This window comes from Pristis pectinata, chromosome 9 (genome assembly GCF_009764475.1).
Source record: "Pristis pectinata isolate sPriPec2 chromosome 9, sPriPec2.1.pri, whole genome shotgun sequence".
Lineage (NCBI taxonomy): Eukaryota > Metazoa > Chordata > Chondrichthyes > Rhinopristiformes > Pristidae > Pristis > Pristis pectinata.
In genome coordinates this window covers 33050845-33071919 of record NC_067413.1, presented here as the reverse complement: position 1 = coordinate 33071919, position 21075 = coordinate 33050845, and the positions used below count along the sequence as shown (strand labels likewise).

At 42.0% G+C, this 21075-nt stretch overlaps 1 protein-coding gene across 3 annotated transcripts; it reads left to right on the top strand.

The window, feature by feature from the left end:
- The first annotated feature begins 1276 nt into the window (after positions 1–1276).
- On the top strand, positions 1277–20981 carry zgc:101716 (uncharacterized protein LOC492784 homolog). 3 transcript variants are annotated; one of them, XM_052023247.1, is made up of 7 exons: positions 1277–1399; positions 5739–5834; positions 6146–6289; positions 8943–9481; positions 14225–14357; positions 19037–19099; positions 20234–20543. In XM_052023247.1, the coding sequence occupies exons 1-7, from the start codon at positions 1286–1288 to the stop codon at positions 20405–20407; spliced, it is 1263 nt and encodes a 420-aa protein (XP_051879207.1). In that variant the 5' UTR covers positions 1277–1285; the 3' UTR covers positions 20408–20543. The 3 variants fall into 3 exon arrangements, with proteins under 3 accessions (XP_051879207.1, XP_051879208.1, XP_051879209.1); XM_052023248.1 differs by lacking the exons at positions 1277–1399; positions 19037–19099 and adding an exon at positions 3606–3860; XM_052023249.1 differs by lacking the exons at positions 1277–1399; positions 14225–14357; positions 19037–19099 and adding an exon at positions 3606–3860 and having other exon boundaries at positions 20234–20981.
- The last annotated feature ends 94 nt before the right edge of the window (positions 20982–21075 follow it).

Below are 21075 nucleotides of genomic sequence, written 5' to 3'. Positions count from 1 at the left end.
TAACTTTCTCACTCAACACCATTAAAGTAAAGATAGGTATTTCGACTATCTCTTACACCAGTGAAGTTGTTTTCAGTGATTCACCCAAATGAACATTTCCTTCTCCGCAGCACTCAGTCACTCTCTATTAATATTACAATTGCCTTTTTTGTTTGGATACTCATGCTTTCCATGTTGAATTTCATGCCCATTCTTTTGACATAGTCTATGTAACTTTGAAGTTTTTTTTCCTCTCAAAGCATCAAAGTGAAGTATTTTTTAAGTGTAATCACTGTTGTAAGACAGGAAAAATAGCTGTGTACAAGTTGGGTGCCATGTGAAAAGGAGGTGATAATCTTTGAATGTTAATTGAGGGATAAGCACTGGCCAACTCAAAACCAGAAAATCTTGGAAACACTCAGCAGGTCAGGCAGCATCTGTGGAAAGGGGATCTGTTAACATTTCAAGTCCCACACCTTTCATCAATTTTTCATTAGGGACAACAGCCCTGCTGTTTGAAATAGTGACAAGGAATAATTTGACCCACTTGAGAGAGGAGTAGACTGCATTTTGGGTTCAATATCTGCAATTGCCAGGTAGTTCTGTTAGTGTAGCATACTCTAAATGCTGCCACTAGAGTGTCAACCTTTTTCTACCTTTATTTGCTCACAGGATGCTATTTATTATCCATCCCCGACCACCCTCTGATCCCATTGGGTTGCTAGGTCATTTTGGTAAAGAGTCAACCACATTAATAGGTCTGGAGCCACATTTGGCCAGGCTGGTTAAGGATGGAACATTTCCTTCCCTGAAAAGCATTAATGAACTCTGTTTTGTTTTAGTCACCAGTAATATGTTTTTGGATTTATTTAAATGCAAATTTGCTAGAGTGAAATTAGCTCAGACCTCTAGATACTGGTTCAATAACTTGACCGCCATTCTTAGATGATGTGATAATTGGTTTATCATTGTTGCATGTACTGAGATTCAGTGAAAAACTTTTTTTTTGCATGCCATCCATACAGATCATTCCAAATATAAGTACATCGAGATAGTACAAAGAGAAAATCAATAACAAAATGCAGAATATAGTGTTGCAGTAACAAAGTTTATTGGAGGGAGTTAACCCTTTGTGCCTTAGAAACAAAAAAAGTGACCCATGGCTAACATAACCTTTAGTCCTCAGTTATAATGTAGTGAATTTGATTAGCCCGTGTTGAGGGGGATAGGGAAAGGCTCGGAACGTTTGTGCTGCTCCGCTGTGCTCTGGACGAACTGTTTATCCGGTGCTGAGCAGTGCAGCAAGATGGTGGATGTGGGCCGCGAGTTCGACGAATCGGTCTTCGAAGAGTTTCAGGCGAGGAAGGCGGCGCGGGGGACGGAGCCGGGTGGCTACAAACCGAGGTTCTGCGAGCCAGAGGCAAGGAGGCGTCGCCTAGTATTTGGAGAACGGCGGGTAGAGCGAGTTGCTGGTGTAACGTTCGGCGGGGCTGCGGTCCAACAGCAAACGAGGTCCGGGCTGCACCCTTGGGTGAATGGACCAGGCGGGCAAATAAACACTCGCTGGGGTATAATGGGCAGCTTCAGGGCACTCCCGCACCTGCCCGGTCTCTGAACCCTTAATCCTCATCCTCGGCAGCTTTGTAAGGACATTGTTGGCAGTCAGAGAGAAAGTTATTGTGTGGGAACTATTGGAGTTACTTGGCTGAAATGTTTGGGGGGTAAGTCCCCTGAAATGTACAGTTGTACAAGACTGAGTTATAGAGAAGTTGAACAGACTGGGACTTTCTTCATTGCAGCATAGGAGAATGAGGGGTGATCTTACAGAGGTGTATAAAATCATGAGGGGCATAGATAGGGTGAATACACACTGTCTTTTTCCCAGAGTTGGGAAATCAAGAACTAGAGGTTTAGAGTGAGAGGGAGAGAGATTTAATAGGAACTTGAGGGGTAACTTTCTCGCCTAGAGGATGGTCCGTATATGCAATGAGCTACCAGAGAAAGTGGTTGAGGCAGATACGTTAACAACATTTAAAAGGCACTTGGACAGGTACATGGATAGGAAAGGTTTGGAGGGATATGGGCCAAATGGGCAAATGAGACTAACTTAGGTGGGAATCTTGGTCAGCATGGACTAGTTGGGCTGAAGGGCCCATTTCCATGCTGTATTACTCTATGAGATGGTCTTTCTTATGATTGAGAACAGATTAACTGGCCATTGTCACTTTGTTGTTTGTGGGAGCTTGCTCTAAGCAAATTGGTTGGTGCACTTCCTACCTTTAAAAGCATTTCATTGACTTTTACATGTGTTTATCCACTCTCCTCTCACCCCACCAGTGGGAGTAGATTCTCCCAATGTACAATGTCAAGATCCCTCAGAATTTTAAGCATTTTCATTAAGTTTAGAAATTTAAAGTAGTTTGCCTTAGGGTTAAAGCAAACAATTCCAACTTCCCCAGTCTGTCCACATAACTGAGGTCCCTTTTATCTTGTGGAGATGCAGTCTCATCTTCACACCGAGAACATTGTCCATCATGTTGTGTGGCATTCATTCATTCTAAATGGGATAGGTTTAGAGCAGATCTAGCAGTCAAAACAGGGTATTCTTGAAGTGCTGTAGACCAGCAGCAGCAGCAGAAATGGTCTGCGCCACAATTTGTAACCTCGTGGTTCAGCATATCCCTAGTTGTACCAAGTCTGGGGATTAACCCAGGCTTGATGAGAAGTGCAGAAAGGCATTTTGGAAGTAGCACCAGCCACAAGACAAAATTCCTGTAACTGTTACACTGGATTGAATGCATGCTAAAGAGCAAAAACAGCTTGTACAAGGCAGATCTAAGTAATTACAGAACTAATAGATCAGATCAAAGCTTTGCAGAGCTGTCACATCCAGCAAGAAAGTACAGATGCTCAACAGTAACTAGGTGCAGCACGTGAATGCTAAAGACAAGGCTAAAGTGTTCACGACCATGTTCAACCAGGATGGATGATCCACCTCAAATTCCCACTGAGATTCTCCCACTGGAGTCTATTTGACAATGTGGAAAAGTGCCCAATTCACAAACTGCAGCAGATAACTTGACTGTCAATCATCAGCAATGATGATTGGCGAGCATGCCTTATGAAAACAGGTTGAGGGAACTCGGCCTTTTCTCCTTGGAGCGGCGGAGGATGAGGGGGGACCTGATAGAGATGATGAGAGGCATTGATTGTGTGGATAGTCAGAGGCTTTTTTCCAGGGCTGAAATGGTTGCCACAAGAGGACATAGATTTAAGGTGCTGGGGAGTAGGTATAGAGGAGATGTCAGGGGTAAATTTTTTACTCAGAGAGTGGTGAGTGTGTGGAATGGGCTGCCGGCAATGGTGGTGGAGGCGGATACGATATGGTCTTTTAAGAGACTTCTGGATAGGTACATGGAGCTGAGAAAAATGGGCTATGGGTAAGCCTACTAATTTCTAAGATGGTGACATGTTCAGCACAGCTTTGTGGGCCGAAGGGCCTGAATTGTGCTGTGGGTTTTCTACGTTTCTATGAAAGATGTCATCAACAGTGCATTCAAGTGGCACTTATTCATCAATAACCTACTCATTGATGCTCATTTTGGGTTTTGCCAGGACCACCATCACAGCATTGGTCCAAACGTGGATTAAAAAGCCAAAATCCAGAGATGAAGTGAGAGTGACTGCACTTAACATCAAGGCAGCACAACTGAGTGTGACATCAAGAAGCTCTGGTAAAATTGAAGTCGATGGCTGGCATGGTGAAAGCAGGAGACAGAAAAGAGTGCAGATGCTGGCATCAGGAGCAACAAACAAACTGCTGGAGAAACTCAGTGGGTCGAGCAGTATCTGTGGAGGGAAATGGACTGTCGATGTTTCAGGTCGAGACCCTTCATCTGGACTAAAAGATAGTGGGGAGATAGCCAGCATAAAGAGGTAAGGGGAAGGGTGGAGCAAGAGCTGACAAGCGATAGGTGGATCCAGGTGAGGAGGAGTGATAGGCAGATGGAAGAGGGGAGGGAGGAAATAATGACAGAAGCTGGGAGTTGATGTGGAAGCAACAAAGGGCTGCAGATGACGGAATCTGATAGGAAAGGAAGGTGGAGCACGGAATGGTATAACGGAGGTGGGGAGGGCAGATGGGAACAGTAGGGGGAGGGAACCCAGTGGGAGGCGTGTGTGGATGATGGGCAGATGGAGTGGATGGAGGAGGAGAAAGAAACAGGGTGATGGGGGAACTGGGTAGGTAAGGAGGAGAGAGAAAGGGACAGAGAGGGAGCAGTTTACTTGAAAGTGGAGAATTCAATGTTCATGCCATTGGGTTGTGGACTACCCAGGCAGAATATGAGGTGCTGTTCCTCTTTGTGTTTAGCTTCACCCTGGCAGTGGAGGAGGCCGGGGACAGACAGGCCAGTGTAGGAATGGGGAAGGGAATTAAAACGGCTAGCAACTAGGAGCTCCAGAAGGTCATGGCATATAGAGCACAGGTGCTCATCAAGGCAGTTGCCTAGTTTGTACTTTGTCTCACTGATGTAGAGGAGGCCACACTGGTTGGAGTCACTGGTTGGTGAAAGCACTTCACTGGTTAGAGTTGTACTTCGTAAAAAGGAAGATGATTGTGGTTGTCAGTGGGCAATCATCCCATCCCATTCCAAAAACATCATTGCAGGAATTCTTCAGAGAAGTGTCCTTGGCCCAACCATCTTCAGCTTCATCAATGACTGTTATGAGGTCAGAAGTGGAGATATTTGCTTATGAACATGCAGCTCCTCAGCAAGTGAAGCAGTTCATGCCAATGTTCAGGAAGCCCTAGATAACACTTAGGCATTGCTGGTATGTGGCAGGTAATACTGTTTCCATAAAAGAGCTGAGCAGTGATCATCTTCAACAAACTGTCTATCCTTAACATTCACTGGCATCAAGATCTTGGGTGGGGGGGTGGAAGGTGGAAGTCACCATTGACCAGAGACTCAACTGGACCAAACACACAAAAATGGAGCTACAAAACCAGGTCAGAAGCTGACCACACCACACTAAACATTCATTTCATCCATCACCATCACACTGTGGCTGAAGTGTCTACCATCTACAAAATGCGTTGTATTTATTTACGTAGGCTATTTCCAACAGTACCTTCCAGACCTGCAACCTTTACTGCAAAGAAGAAAGGCAGCAGGCAGATAGGAGCATAAGTTATAGGTTCCCCTGTAAGTCTCTGGAGTATCTGACTTGGAAATATATCACCAGTCCTTCTTCATTACTGGGTCTAAATATGGGAACTCCTTACTGAACAGCACTGTGGGAGCACCTTTGCCAGAAGGAATGATTCAAGAGGTAGCTCACCACTACCTTCTCAAGGGATATTGAGGATGGGTCATGATTGCTGGACTTGCCAGCAATGCCTAGATCTTGAAAAATAAATAAATAAATTCTGGTAAGTCTCTGCCCCTTAGTATCTTAAAGTGTGGTGGCCCAGAATACTCCAGCCATGTTCTACTCAGTAATTTATAAATGTTCAGGCATAAATATCCTGTCCTATTTTTTCCACTTGGGTAAAGGTAAATGTTTCTAGTCTGCTACATTTTTGTGTTTGCCTTTTGAAAACAGTCATTAAGTTCTTATAAAAGTAACCTGGCCAAAGTGAAAATACCCCAATTGTTTCCTTATCACAAAGTGACCAAATCAGCCAATTGTTCAGAGTTTAAAAACAAATTACATCCTCCTTCTGTTTCAATATTTACTGCCTTGATCAATTCCAGTGGTTTTGGGACGACATCTCTACAGCAGATGATGTGGAGAAACTGACTGCCCTGAAGTTTCGAGGAGACCTAGCATTTAAGCGGCAGGATTATCAGGTAACTAGAACTGTAGCCCACCTCTGATCTGCAAATATTAATACTTACACTTTCAGAAGAACTTTGGCATTTCTTTTGTCCATTCAGTCAAGTGGACAGAAAAGAAATACATGGTCACCTTGTTTTCACGACCAGAAGCATGTCCAGGGCTGCATTGGCATAAAGTTTTAAATTTGGAATAAAACCATATGTTATGTTCTTTTGCTTTATTATGTTTTGTTATTAGTCTAAGTAATATGTAATAAAAGTTCATTTGATTACTGTTGACTGTATCATGACTATTGTGCTATACCTTTTTTTCTTTTCCGCAGAAAGCACTGTGTGAATACACCAGTAGCTTGGCTCTTGTTCCAGACACAAATATAGCTCTTAGAAGAGACCTACAGGAGGCTCGAGCTCGATGTCTGAGCTACCTTGGCAGAGAAGAAGATGCCTTACATATAGCACAAAAATTGGTTAGTCATAACAATGTCAGTGCAAAATTAAACTACATTTTAGTCTCTACAAATTCTATAAGTATCACAAAGTGACTTAGAGTAGTTCCATTAGCTCTGAATTGGAAGGTCATGGGTTCAAATGCAAAAGACTTGATCATTATAGTACAATCCATCACTCTCTACACAGTACTGAAGGTGACACCTTTTGCTTGAGAAACTTTCCAAGGAAAATGTGAAAGCTCCCTCAGCATTATTTCAAAAAAAGAGCCGGGGAGATTCCCCTGATGTCAGCATTTATCTTGACAGCAGATAACCTGCACATATTGTGGGAGCTTGCTGTATGCACATTGGCTACGGTGTTTCTTATATTACAACAGTAACTACACTTTCAGTACTTAATTTTGTTTTTTGCTTTTGTACTACCTCGATGTACTGATGGATAGAATGATCTGTCTGGGTGGCATGCAAGCAAAAGTTTTTCACTGTATCTCAGTGCAATGCACTTTCTCTTTAAATGTAACACAAACACTATATTCTGCATTCAGTTATTGCTTTTCCTTTTGTACTACCTTGACGTACTTAAGTTCTGAAATGATCTGTATGGATGGCATGCAAAACAAAGTTTTTCACTGTACCTCAGCACATGTGACAATAATAAACCAATTAGTAATTAATTGGCTGTTTAAATACTTTGGAAGACTATTATGCTTCTTAACTGAAAGAACTAAACAAGAAGAGAAATTAGAATAAATTGTGTTGATGAGTATTATCAGAAATATGCAACGTAACTTTTTGTAGATTCTAGAAAACAAAATATTATTCAAAGCAGATTTTAAAAATAGATATCAGTCCAGTAACCACAGGACCATAGACAGTGCCTTATAAAATATGGATGAATTAAGTTCTGTGGAGATGAGAAATATTTGCAGTGCAGTGGGTTGATGTAGATTTGCTGCATTCTGCAGTGTTGGAGTAGCAAACCCCTTCTATTAATTGGTTTATTATTGTCACATGTGCTGAGGTACAGTGAAAAACTTTGTTTTGCATGCCATCCATACAGATCATTTCAGAACTTAAGTACGTCAAGGTAGTACAAAAGGAAAAGCAATAACTGAATGCAGAATATAGTGTTTGTGTTACATTTAAAGAGAAAGTGCATTGCAGGTAGACAATAAGGTGCAAGGGCCATGACGAGGTAGATTGTGAGATCAAGGGTTCCTCTTTATCGTACAGGAGGGCTGTTCAAGAGTCTTATAACAGCGGGGTAGAAGCTGTCCTTGAGCCTACTGATGCGTGTTTTCAAGCTTTTGTATCTTCTGCCTGATTGAAGGGGGGAGAAGAGGGAACGACCAGGATGGAGGGGGTCTTTGATTATGTTGGCTGCTTTCCCGAGGCAGCAGGAAGTGAGCTGTAGCTGTGATGCAGCCGGATAGGATGCTTTCGGTGGTGCCTTTTAAATGTTGTGTATATGGAATGAGCCGCCAGAGGAAGTAGTTGAGGCAGGTACAATAGCAACATTTAAAAGGTACTTGGACAGGTACATGGATAGAAAAGGTTTAGAGGGATATGGCCCAAACGCGGGCAAATGGGACTCACTTAGATGCGCATCTTGGTTAGCATGGACGAGTTGGGCTGAAGGCCCTGCTTCTGTGTTGTATGAGTCTTATGATTCTAGCTGAGACTGCTTGACGGGGGCCTCAGATTGGAGGGATAATGACTGTGTAGGTTTACCAAGTGATGTTGAAAGAGGTCTGTGAAAATCAGAAAAACTGCAGTTGCTGGAACTCTAAAACAAAAACAGAAAATGCTGGAATAGTCAGCAGATCAGGCTGCATCTGTGGGAAGAGAAACAAAGTTAATGTTTCAGATTGGAGACCCTTCGTCAGAACTGAAAAGGAGACAAAAGAAGCTTGTTAAGCGTGGGGGAGGGGGATGTCTCTGATGGGGTAGAACAGATGTGACCATGGGATAAGCTGTAAACATGGTTGTCTGGGTAATGAGTGAATGGGAACAGGTAAGAGTAAGAATGTGGACAAAAGAACCCACACAAAAGAATGTGGGAGTTGTGAAATGCAGAGCAGGAAGATATGCCCGGCAGGTCAGGCTGGGCACGTGCTCCACTCAAAGAGACAAAAAAAAACAAGGTCTATTGGAGGTCCTTACTCTAATGGAAAATAGGAATAACTATAAATAAATTGTTAGCTAGCTTATAGTAACATTCAGAAGTATAGCTAACTGAAAGAGATGTTAATTAAAGAGTTATGGAGTTGTACAGCACAGAAACAGGCCTTTTGGCCCACCACATCTATGCTGACTATCATGCCTACCTATATTAATCCCACTTGCCTACATTAATTCCATGTCCCTCTGCCTTGCTCATTCAAGTACCTATCCATATGCCTCTTAATTGTTTAGAAGGAAAAATTTGCGGGACTGTTTACAGGGGAGTTCCATCAGTTGGAGAAATCTGTCTAAGTACTAGCACCAGGTGCAATTGACCAGTAGCATTTAGTGTTGTTTCCTTCAGTAATTTTGTGTTCTAGATACAATAAATGCTAATTGCACTGCAAAGTTAAGTATGTGTCACTTCTCGGCCAATTTCTTGCTTGCTTTAATGTACCTTAAATGCTTAGGCCTCCTTAATTCTGTTTGCTGTGCTTTTTTTTCCAAGAGAACAGAGGTAACGAACACAGACCACCTCACCACTGTTCTAAATCTCAACATTCAAATTTACCGGAATGCTGGAAATCTGACTCAGGAGATTTGCTGTTTACAACAGTTAATTTCCTTGCATCCTCTCAACCCATGGTACTGGAAGAAACTAGCTGAAGCCTACCTAGGTCTTGTTCAAGCCTTATCATCTCCAACAGTACCGTCTGTCCCAGACTGCAAGGACGGGCACTGCCTCAGAACATCACTGCAGCCAGCGAGACAGGCAGAATCATCTAAAACTGGACCTGACTGTGCACAGCTTCAAAACGTGAACAAAAGATCTTCTATGTCGGTGGTTTGTGAAAGGCAGTCCATTTGCCCCGCACATGTGTCCACAGAAGAGAATTCAGTTCTGATGTTGACAGGCAGTAGAAAGGCACCAGGGAATGTTTCGTCTTCCTATTCAACCTTTGGCATTAACCTAGAAACCGAGTCCAAAATTGGAGGAGAGCTGAGGGATCAGTGGTTATTTGCATGTTCGTCCTTTGTAAGAGCAAGGTATGTCTTTAGCATGCAAACTTCATTTGTCATTTATCAGAACTGGTTTGGAAATATTCAGCAGGTCAGGCAGCATCTATGGAGGGAAATGGACTCAATCTGCTGAGTTCCTCCAGCAGTTTGTATTTTGCTCCAGATTCCAGCATCTGCAGTCTCTTGTGTCAACATTTCAAGTCAATCGTCTTTCTGTTTCTCTTCACAGACACTGACTCACCTGCTCTGTATTTCCAGCATCTCTCTTACCTCTTTAATAGCTGCAGTATTTTCCTTTTGCGTGTCATTTATCTCGCTGTTGCTAGGCAGCGTACAGGACACCCAATAATCAAACGTTGTTCTGCACTCTTCAGCTCAAAATATTGTGACTTGCTGAAAGTGCAAGTTAATAGTAACACGGTGAGAGCACCGGGAGATCTGGGATCTCAGTGAACAGAGGAGTGAGGGAGAAGAGCCTAGCTAACTTACATTCATTTTGGATACAGAAAGAGATGTGCAATGAGGGAAAGAAGATCTGGATAAACATGAGGAAAAATGTGTAACAATTTTAACTATTTCTTAAAAACACTTCAAATTCTGCCATGTTCTGAGTCAGAAAGATTGTTGCTGTATTATTGATCACCTGGTACTTAAAAGGGTTAAGTTTAAGCCAACCAATATGTGCCAGCCATTTTTCATTATAAACAATTAATGGGCCTGTTTTTGCTTGTCTATGGCCGTAGAGAACTGCTGGCAGGAAGAGCAAAGCCATGCTCTTTGGTAACTGGCCCGTCAGGTCCGACTACCTGAAGATGCTGGGATCTGGTTCAGAGGGGCTAAGGCATGTGACAAGAATTGGCTGGAGCAGTTTGGGAAAACAAAAATTGGGTCTGTGGAAAGTGTTCTCTGTCAATAACTGGGAAGAACTTGGTTATCAGGTGCAATATGCTCTCAATGCTGCTGTACTTGGCACAAGTGTGGACTATTCCCCGCTCCCCTGCCTCGGTAATCACTTGGGACATCCTCCAGTTTACCTGCGAGTCCAACGGGTCACGCTGCACAAGTCCCCAGAGAATGGGGGCAAAAGTGTACCCAAAGTTGCCCTCATCCTGATGACCACCTTCGTATGTGGCTGTATCAGGCGGTGCGTGGATTCAAAGTATGTGGGCACCAAGTGTAACTATGTGCCCTGGTGATGCAGAAGATAGGCCTGGCCCCTCTACCACTCAACGTCCCAGTCAGGTGGACGTTGCCGCACTACCTGTCCTTTGTGGAAGAGTTCTTCCAAGTAAACACCTTTGTTCAGAAGTCAATCAGGCAGTGGTCAGCGCAGAATGTACTTCAGACACTGTGGGACAGGGACACTGTGGATTCTGTGGGTTTGTTCCTGGAGCAAATGGTCCAAACCATATGGCAGAATGCCGCATCACCAGGTCTGACCAACAAGCACCAAGACCTCGCTTGGCTGGCGGTGAGAGGTGCCCTCCCAGTCAGATCTTTCCTCTGCTGATGACGTATCATCCCCAATGCATGCTGCCATCGGGACAGCTGCGGTGGGGAAGAAACAGTCACCCACCTCTTTGTTGACTATGGATTTGCTATTTGACTATGGGTATGGAGACTGTAACAAAAATACTTTAAAATTTCGTTCCTTGTTCTTTCTTGATTCAGGAGCAAGAGGTATTCGCAAACAAAAGGAGGCACTGTACACACGTAATGGTTATAAAAAAACTACTTTATTAGGATTATATAAAGACTATTCACTAATTACTTCAATAAAATACAGAAATAAGCAAAATAATACTTAACAACAATCATTGAACCAATCTACATAATGCCGGAGGGAACCTCAAGTAACTGACAGCCTTTTCTGCAGCCTCCTCTCTGTCTCTTAGCTCTAGTCGCGGCCCAGCCTAAGACAAGATTCCAATTTGCACAAAGAAGTCGCCTCTTTTTATACCTTTCAAAACCTAGCATAATTCCTACCCCAGTATTTTTCCATTCAGTCATGGTACCAGGCTGTACCCTCTTAACCCTCATGGCCTTCAGCCTAGGCACACATCTTAAAGACAGAGACAGCATGTTTGTAGAAGGACATGTTTGTCATCATTATCTACTCTCAAGACTGTGTATCAGTACTCCTGTGCATTCTCAAAACTTTCCCACATTCCAAGCTGACACCACTTTGTGTTACACACTTCTGCACTTAATTCTCTCCTTACAGAGATGATGCAAGGGTCTGTGTCCTGGTTCACCCCCAGCAGCCGTGTAACAGAGGACTCTGATCTACGGACTGTTCCCAGGACACACACCGAGACAGAGATCAAGTGCTGCTGGAAGGTCATCAACTGGGTGAAGGATGCCCTTTGGTCTGCCCAAAACTTGTTGGTCTTCCAGCACAGCGAGATGTCCGTAAGGGAATGCTGCCGACTGGCACAGTCCAGGCTGCAGGAGTACGTGCTGAGGGATGCACTGAAGCTCGGTGCAGCCAATGCTAAGGCTCTGTGAGGAAGGACCACAGTCTGGGATCCTTCCGCTACCGCACTTGGAGAGCAGAGTTAGGTGGGGAAGTCCTTGAACAACAAAAGAAGTATCACCTCAGGGAGCCACATCAGTGGCAATGATGCTCTTGTTTGTGTTTTTAAGTTTACACTACTAAATGTAACGATCATGAATGTAAAAGTTTTTGTTTTGCATTTTTTCTTCCTTTGCATATATTTTTTATTATGAGTAAAGTCTATTTTTGAAATTAAAAAAAAGTAGAGAACTGCTGGCCCTTTCCTGCTGGCGGGTCAGCTGTTCTCAGACTTCTCTGTAAGTGTGTTACAAAATGCAGCTAACTTCCCTCTTGGCTGAGCACAGTTGCACTGAGCTGAAGCACTGGATGCCCTGTGCTAGGGAGTAGCACAACACCATTCATTTGAATGGGAGTACCAACCTCAATTAATGAAGTGCTTTATTTACTCTCCTTTATGTTATGTTAGATTTTTAATTAATTTCTAGTAGATTAAGCTATTTTCATTGTTTTTTTAACTATTCAAATCTATACAAATAATTTTAATTATTCAAATTTAGTCATCTCTGAGGCATTTAAAAATAGTTCAAAGGCCTCTGTGGGCTGCCAGAAGGCCAAGATGGCGGTCCAGGGCAGGGCCTCAGATCCACTGCTTGTGACTTTGTCGCTACTTGTGACCTGCTTCACTTGGCAGGTGGCAGCTGCATCTCCTGCTTGATTAGTTGTGCACTGCCACAACATGAAGTGCAGAAAGGGGCAAGGCACAGAGCGTGAGCGTAGTTCTGTAGACGAATCAAGGATGTTATTTAAAGGAGAGGTTATTTAACCAGGTGCTATCAGTACAAGCAAACATTGAGGCTGTTTCAATTGATTGACAAATCTCTAAATTAGTTGCTTGGACTGGTAGCACAGAAAGATGGCTAAGTATAGAGAGTCATGTGGCATAGAAACAAGCCCTTTAGCCAGTCATGGAGACACAAGAGACTGCAGATGCTGTAATCTGGAGCAACAAACGATCTGCTGAAGGAACTCAGTGGGTCGAGCAGCATCTGTAGGGAGGAAAGGAATTATCGATGTTTCGGATCAAAACCCTGCATTAGAACTCGTCTCAGTATTTGAACTTAAGCACAGAAAACTGAGAATGGTTTTGATCCATTGTCTTCTGGGTTATAGGCCCAGCCTGTCTCTGCTGCTCAGAACTTTGCTCTAATATCCTCTAAACTTACTAGCTACTTTGCACATTAATGATTCTGTGCACTTCTAATACACCTTTATTCTGCTGGAAATATACTTGGTATGTAAACAATGGTTTTCTTTGTTTTTACCACTTTCTCCTTGTATTCTTACTACTCTCTTGAACTTATTTTTCAAAAGATTCCAATGTAGATAGAAGTATTCAGTCATTGATGCCTGTTCTGCCTTTCACATTTGAAGTCTTCCCTTCATTCCATCCCAACAGCTTCCCCTTCCCGGTGGTGCTGCCGCCACGTTCTTGAACCCTTAATTCTAGCTCCTCTGTTATTGTCACTTTAGCATTGCTTTTTGCACTACTTCAGTTTGCACTACTATACTTCGCACCATTCTGTTGTTTTGTGCTCGTTGCTGTATTTATTGTTGTGTTTATTATCACCATGTACACTGTTTACTCTGTGAGCTTCAGGTGAGCAAGGAATTTCATTGCACCCTGGATGTATCTGACAACAAACTAATCTGTATCTGAATATCCAGCTATGATGCTGAGAGAGACACGGCAGAAACTTTCATCCCACCCACACTTGCATTCAAATCTAGAAATGTTGTAACAAATGACACTGAAGGAAATCAGCAGGTCAGGCAGCATCTGTACTGGCAGATTCCAGCATCTGCAGTCTCTTGTATCTTCACCTTGTGTGCTAAAATAGATACCTCAAAAATAACCCTTTGAGAAGTTTCTGTTACTAAATGCAGTTTTTCTTGAGTTTGAGTAGAGCAATTAAGATATCTTCATTAGTCACATGTACAACGAAACATACAGTGAAGAACGTATAAACTCCTTACAGACAGCAGCCGGAATTGAACCTGGGTCGCTGGTGCTGTAATAGCGTTACGCTAACCGCCACATATTCAATGCTTACAAAGCACAGCAGGAGTTTCAACTCTCATCAATACAAGATGAGCTTGGACTGACTGGACTTTGTTTTTAACATATCGCTTACTATCTGATGCAGCTTTCTCTGCAGTGTGAAAGGTTAACTTGTAAAATCATCTGTGCTCAGGCTTCTGTTGCAGATGATGAAGCCTCAGCAGGCATCATTTGTCCTGGAGAGGAGCCAGGCTGTGCAAGAAGAGATCAGTCAGCAGCTCAGCAGCCTAAATCTGAGTGAAGAGGTGCTGAATGCCCTAACCAAGGTATTGTGAGCTTTGGTTGTTTGGGAGTGCATTTTTATATTACTAGAAACTGAGTGAGTTTTTCTATATCCAGAACTCCTACAGATGAGATGACTGGCATTTTCTACTCTTAAACTCCAATGAATAGAAATTTGTCTTCGATCACTAATCTCAAAAGTGCAATGTGTTTGTGGCTGTATATTTTATTCTGCTTCCAAATTTTGATGCCATTTGATCTTGGACCGATAGATAACTCCAGTCTCACACAGACAAGAGAACATAGAACGGTATGGCGCAGGAACAGGCCTTTTGGTCCACAATGTCTGTGCTGGACATAATGCCAAATTAAACTAATTCTCTTTTACCTGTACATGGTCCATATCCATCCATTCCCTGCATGTTCATGTGTATATCTAAGAGCCTCTTAAATGCCACTATCGTATCTGCTTCCACCACTGTCCCGCACATCTCGTTGAAATTTTCTCCCTCTCATCTTAAATGCATGTCCTCTAGTGCCTTACATTTCTACCTTGGGAAAAGGATTCTGACTATCTACTTTATCTATGCCTCTCATAATTTTATAAACTTCTTTCAGGTCTTCCCTCAGCCTCTGACACTCCAGAGAAAACAACCGAAGTTTATCCAACCTCTCCTTTTTGCTAATTCTCTCTAATCCGGGCAGCATTCTGGTAAATCTCTTCTGCATCCTTTCCAAAGCCTCCACATCCTTCCTGTATTGGGATGACCAGAATTGCGCACAATACTTCAAGTGCAGCCTAACCAAAGTTTTATATAGTTTTACATGAGTGATTCTCTCCTTCTCTCTGAAATGACAGCAGATTGTAAGACCCCACAACCAGAGATGGCTGTCCCAAAAGTGACAAATAAATGAAATTTGGTGCAGATCCTTATAGCCATGTACAGGAACTCTAGTGGTCATTAACGTTTCCTTATAAGCAACGAAATGGATTTTAGTAACCTGGGATTTGTCCACTTTTTGGAAAGACCACTGTAAGTTCATAGATCTCAGCACAACGCTGAGTCTTCATCTTGGCTTAGTTCATTATACACTTACCACTGAGATGAAAGTTTATGGATTTGAGTTTAAGGTAAAGCAGAAAGTATTCAAGTTCAAGCTTATTAAATGGGCATACATACCCAGGGTATAAATGCCATGAAAATTAGCTTTTTGCGGCAGGAGCACAGTACATTACAAACATGACAAACATAAATTATATAATCTTAAATTAACGTAAATTGTCTGACACAATAAACAAAAATAATATAACGACATGAGTGCAAGTTGAGGGAAATATAGTCTGAGGTAGAATTAGGGTTTTTCAGGTCGGTTCAAGAACCTGATGGCAATGGGGGAAGAAGCTGTTGTTGAACCTTGAGGTGTGCGTCTTCAGGCTCCTGTACCTCCTGCCTGATGGGAGCACCAAGAAGAGGGGAGTGCTGCATTGTCAACAGTGCCTTCTTTGGATGGAATGTTAAAGGTAGAATCTGTTAGCTTTTTCAGATGTTCATTAAGGATCCCGTTGGTGTTATTTCAAAGAAGATCAGAGAGTTCTCTCGGGCAATATTTCTCCTTCAACCAACATCATCAGATTTGCTTCTTGTGCGACCTTGCATTGTGCTGCCATATTAACATGCATAACAAGGCTTTGCAACAGCAAGTAACTCTTAATACATACGGCACTTTAAAATGTCTCTGAGGTGGTCTGACGGTGGAAATCTGTTTCTGATTTTGCAGAAAATATCACAATTGATATTTCTGGGTGCTTTTTTAATGATGGTTATATTTTATTTGATTTCCTTTGGAATCCATTTTAACGACTCTATATGATTAATGTTCAAAAGTATGCCATTTCACTTGGCAAGGGTTTGTTTGTGGTTATATAGTTTAAAGGCTCGGCTGGCAGAACATAATGTACAGTTTATTTTAGACCATGTCAAAATTGTTGGGCCTGCAACACATGCATGTAATTTGGCCTGTTGTGAGCCAGAGCATCTGGATGTGAGCCTAATGTGTTAACAAACAGTGAGGTTCATTTTACTGAGGGTGCATGAGACAGCATGCAACAGGAAATTGTCCTCTAAATAAAACAGTTCACTATATCCTGTACATCAGTTGGTTTGACCCCTTCATTATCCACGGAGCCACCCATTTGTTATGGGAGGATTGCATTTAACTTACTCAAAGGGTTTTTTTTAATGTAAAATGTCTTTAATGCAAAACATCTTCAGCAAAAGCCTTCTACTCCATACGCGAATCATGTCACTGTTAGGCAATTGTATTTTGGGCAAGGAACCACACTATCCCATCTAGTTCTCCATAAAACATTGCTATAATGGTTGATTAAGCTTGTTGAGTGCTTCCAGCTTTTCTCTCCAGGGGATATCCTCAATGCAAAAAAAGGTCTCTTTGCAAGTTGTTAGCTTACATATAATACAATAAGAACCGGAAGCTTGCATTAAATGTAAGCAGCCTAATTTTTGAAAGAAGCTTTGGGATGATTTTATATTTATCACTGCTTGGCAATGTGTATCAACTTATTTCCAGGTGTACATTAGGAGGTGATATGGGATTCCCCTCTAATAGAACATAGAACATAGAACAGTACAGCACAATACAGGCCCTTCGGCCCACAAGATCGTGCCGACCTTTGAACCTCGCCTAAGACTATCTAACCCCTTCCTCCCACATATCCCTCTATTTATCAGCCTTTTCTTTCAATATAGTACAATCTTTAACCTCTCTTGATTGCCATAGCTGGACCACTCTTCCTCGAGCTTCTTTTGCTTTGTAGGGACATACATTACTTGTGAACTGCATTTAATTTCTTTAAATGTTAGCCTGTTTTTTTGCTTTCTTTCACATTTATTGACGTTGCTTCCCAATTTACCACAGCCAACGCACACCTCGTGTCTTCATAGTTATGACCAGTAGCCAATTTCTTCCATTTACTTAAATAGGCTCACTGCACTCATGCTGGATTTCCGCATCCTGAGAGTTGGGAAAGCTGTGGAATGCTTGTTGGACTCCATGAGAAGTCCACGGACGTACATCTAAAGGCACATGACAGAGAAGAAAAAATTAAACTGCTAATTGAATGATAAAGAGTTTATCCACAAAACTTAATGCCATACTACATCATAAAAATGAATATTTATAAGATAACTAACAAAATGCAGCTTTTAAATTTATGACTAGCTAGAGTAATACGGCATGGAAACAGGCCCTTCAGCCCAACTTGTCCATGCCTACCGAGATGCCCATCTAAGCTAGTCCCATTTGCCCGCATTTGGCCTATATCCCCCAAACCTTTCCTATACTAATTACCTGTCCAAATGTCTTTTAAATGTTGTTATTGTACCTGCCTCAACCACTTCCTCTGGCAGCTCGTTCCATATACTCACCACCCTCTGCGTGAAGAAGTTGCCCCTCAGGTCCCTTTTAAACCTTCCCCCTCTCACCTTAAACCTTAGCCCCTGGGAAAAAGACTGTGTGCATTCACCCTATCCATGACCATCATGATTTTATACACCTCTGAAATCAGCTCTCAGTCTCCTACACTCCAAGGAATAAAGTCCAAGCCTGCCCATCTTCTATCTATAACTCGGGCTTTTGAGTCCTTGGCAGCATGATCATAAATCTTTTTTTAAAAGGTATTTATTTATTAGTCAAATGTACATCGAAACACATAGTGAAATGCACCTTTTTGCATTACTGAGAATGTTCTGAGGGCAGCCTGCAAGTGTCGGCACTCTTCCAGTGCCAACATAGCATGTCCACAACTTCCTAACGTATACATCTCTGGAATGTGGGAGGAAACTGGAGCACCCGGAGGAAACCCATAACAAACAAACACTTCAGATGGAGCTGTTCATGTACCATTGAGAAACATTATGACAAGAGGCTACACTGAAGTAGAGAACGATAGAGGCATTGATGGAGATTTGTTGCATGTTAAGCAAACCATTAGCTGTGCCCCAATATGAACTGTGCCAAGAGGCATTTAATGTGGGTGCACCGAATGATGAGAAAGACCTTGGCCTTTATTGCAAGGAGGTTGGAGCAGCAGATTGAGAACTTTAGTGTAACATTGCTTGGAACTCTGTGGTCTCTTTACCTCAGCAAGTTATATTTGTCCTGAGAGGGGGTGTAATGAAGGTTTACTGGACTGATTCCTTTGTAGAGAAGCTTGTTTCGTGGGAGCTATTGATCAGAATGTATCCACATTGTCTGGAGTTTAGAGTTGTATATGAGGTAATCTCTCTGGAACATATGAACTTGAATTGTCCTCAGCCCTGAGGAACTGAGATTGCTCTAGTAAATCTACTGTAGCTCCTCTAGAATGAGCTTCTGGAACAACTCTCCTCACATTTACCTTGAATCCAGGACATGCTCACTTCTTGTTACTACCATCGGGGAGGTGGTGCAAGAGCCTGAAGACCCACACTCAATGATTCAGAAACAGCTTCTTCCCCTCTGCCATCAGATTTCTGAACGGTCCATGAACCCTTGAATACTCGCTTGTTATTCCTTTTTGCACTATTTTTGTAATTTATAGTAATTTTATGTCTTTGCACTGTAGTGCTGCCACAAAACAAATTTCACATCATTTAAGTTATTGATAATTCTGATTCTGAATTTTTGAATCTTTCATTTCTTCTGTATGGGCAATAATTGTCAGACATCAGTGTGGAGAATCTCACAGACCTCACTGTTAACCAGAAAATGTTTCGGAGGGAACACGGTACTTCATATTTATTGAATTCTGCAGTGCTTTCCCTCTTCCATGCACTATCCAGTTCAATTCTGTGACCTTTTAGAAGGAATGATACTTCAAATTTGATACTAACACTGACACTATAAATTTATTTCTTTTGGAAAAGGCTGAAAGACCAATTTTTTTTCTGACTGAGCACCCTTGATAGCATGGAACAGCTGAACAGTATTTTTAACTGGGGCCTACTTGTTCCCTGTGGTTAAAATTGAATTGTTTTAATGTGGGTAATGCTTCTTTAACACTGCCAATGGATTTGCATAATTTTGCAATTAATAGCTTGATTTTACAATAATAACAACATGTATTTATAATCAATGAGCAAAAGAACTACAGATGCTGTACATGTAAAATAAAAATAATTAAACAGGAGGCGACACTCCATTTATATGTGGACCTTTAATGTTATAAGTTTACATCTGGTGGGAGATGGGAGAGTACTGGAGATCAAGTCTGGAGTTACCAAAGGCATGGATGAGGCAGGGATAGAGTTAGGTGTTGTTGGTGAAAGTATTGTTGATAGAGTGAGTTAGGGCAGATGAACAAAAAGGAGAGTCTAAATAGAGAGAAGAGGAGAGGTTTGGTAAGAGAAGTTCAGAGATTTGGGCCTTGGTAGCTAAAGGTACAGATGTCATTGGCAGGGCAATGGAGAAGGGATATGCAGAAGGTCAGAATTGAGGGAACTTGAAGATCTCAGAGGGTTATAGGGCTGGAGGAGATTACAGGGCTACCAAAGTGCGAGTCCAAGGAGGGATTTGAAAATTGAAACGTTGCTGAATATTATTTAAGGTAATTTGAAAAAGAAATTCAGGGATAAATGAAACATTTTCTTAATCAACAGGTTGTAGGGATGGAGATTACACTGTCTGAAAGGGTGATGGAAGCAGATTTGGTACCGGCTTCCTTAAAGGAACTGGATATTTACTTGTAAAGGGAAACTTTCAGCGTTACAGGGAAGGAGTGGGGTAGTTGAATCGTTCCTTCTGAAGTGTCAGCAAGACCCAATAGACAGAGTGGCCTCTTTGTGCACTGTTTGATTCTATGATCTATTGTAAATATTTTGTTGTTTCAGTAAATATTAAATGTGTTTACCCATTCTTTTAGACAATGGGCAAGGATCTTTTTCCAGAAAGGATTAAGAATGGTGCTGAGGCTGAAAGGTGTGCTGCTCCTCCCAATTCATCTGCTCTGGTCAACCTTGCCATCGGGTCAGGCTCAGACTTCGAGGAAAGGTGGTTTAAGAAACCCAACTGCAAATCCATACCACAAGCACAGTAGGGTGGGGAGGAGAAAGAAGAACTTTGAATATTGCAAATGTGGCTTGATCATTGCCAAGAAGACTGGAAGCAATCTGTGTTTATCGTGGACAATTAAAGAACTATGTTGCTTTGAGTAAGTTGAGCGAAATGCAGAGCTTGGCCAGTGTGGTGAAGTACAAAACAAAAAAACACTCTTGTGGTGGATTGATCACGTATTACACAATCTTGCTGAAGCAACTGGCTCCCACAGACTTCAGAAGTGGTGAAAGAGAAAAACAGATTTGTACTTTACCTCTGCAGAGTTCATTGATATAACACGCTATGTTCACTTAAGTTTGTTACTATAAGATCACTAATATAACTCAAAAGCCAGCAGTGTGAAGAGTGATGATCTTATACAGTGATTTCAACTTATGTATTTAAGATATTCTGACATCATGATTTTCTCCCCACAGTTTTGTTTTTATTTTATCCATATTTTTCTTTAAATGGTGGAAATAGGCAGGGGGAATAATTAAAGCTTTTTTTTACATTTTCTACTAAACTTATTGTTGAGTTGATTGTAAATACGTCACCTTGCTGTACACACAAATTTGGGTCATCAGGCATAGGTTGTGAGTACAAACTGCTTCAGTGACTGAGCACATAATTTAGACTGATATTCCCAGTGAAATACAGAGGGGGCGC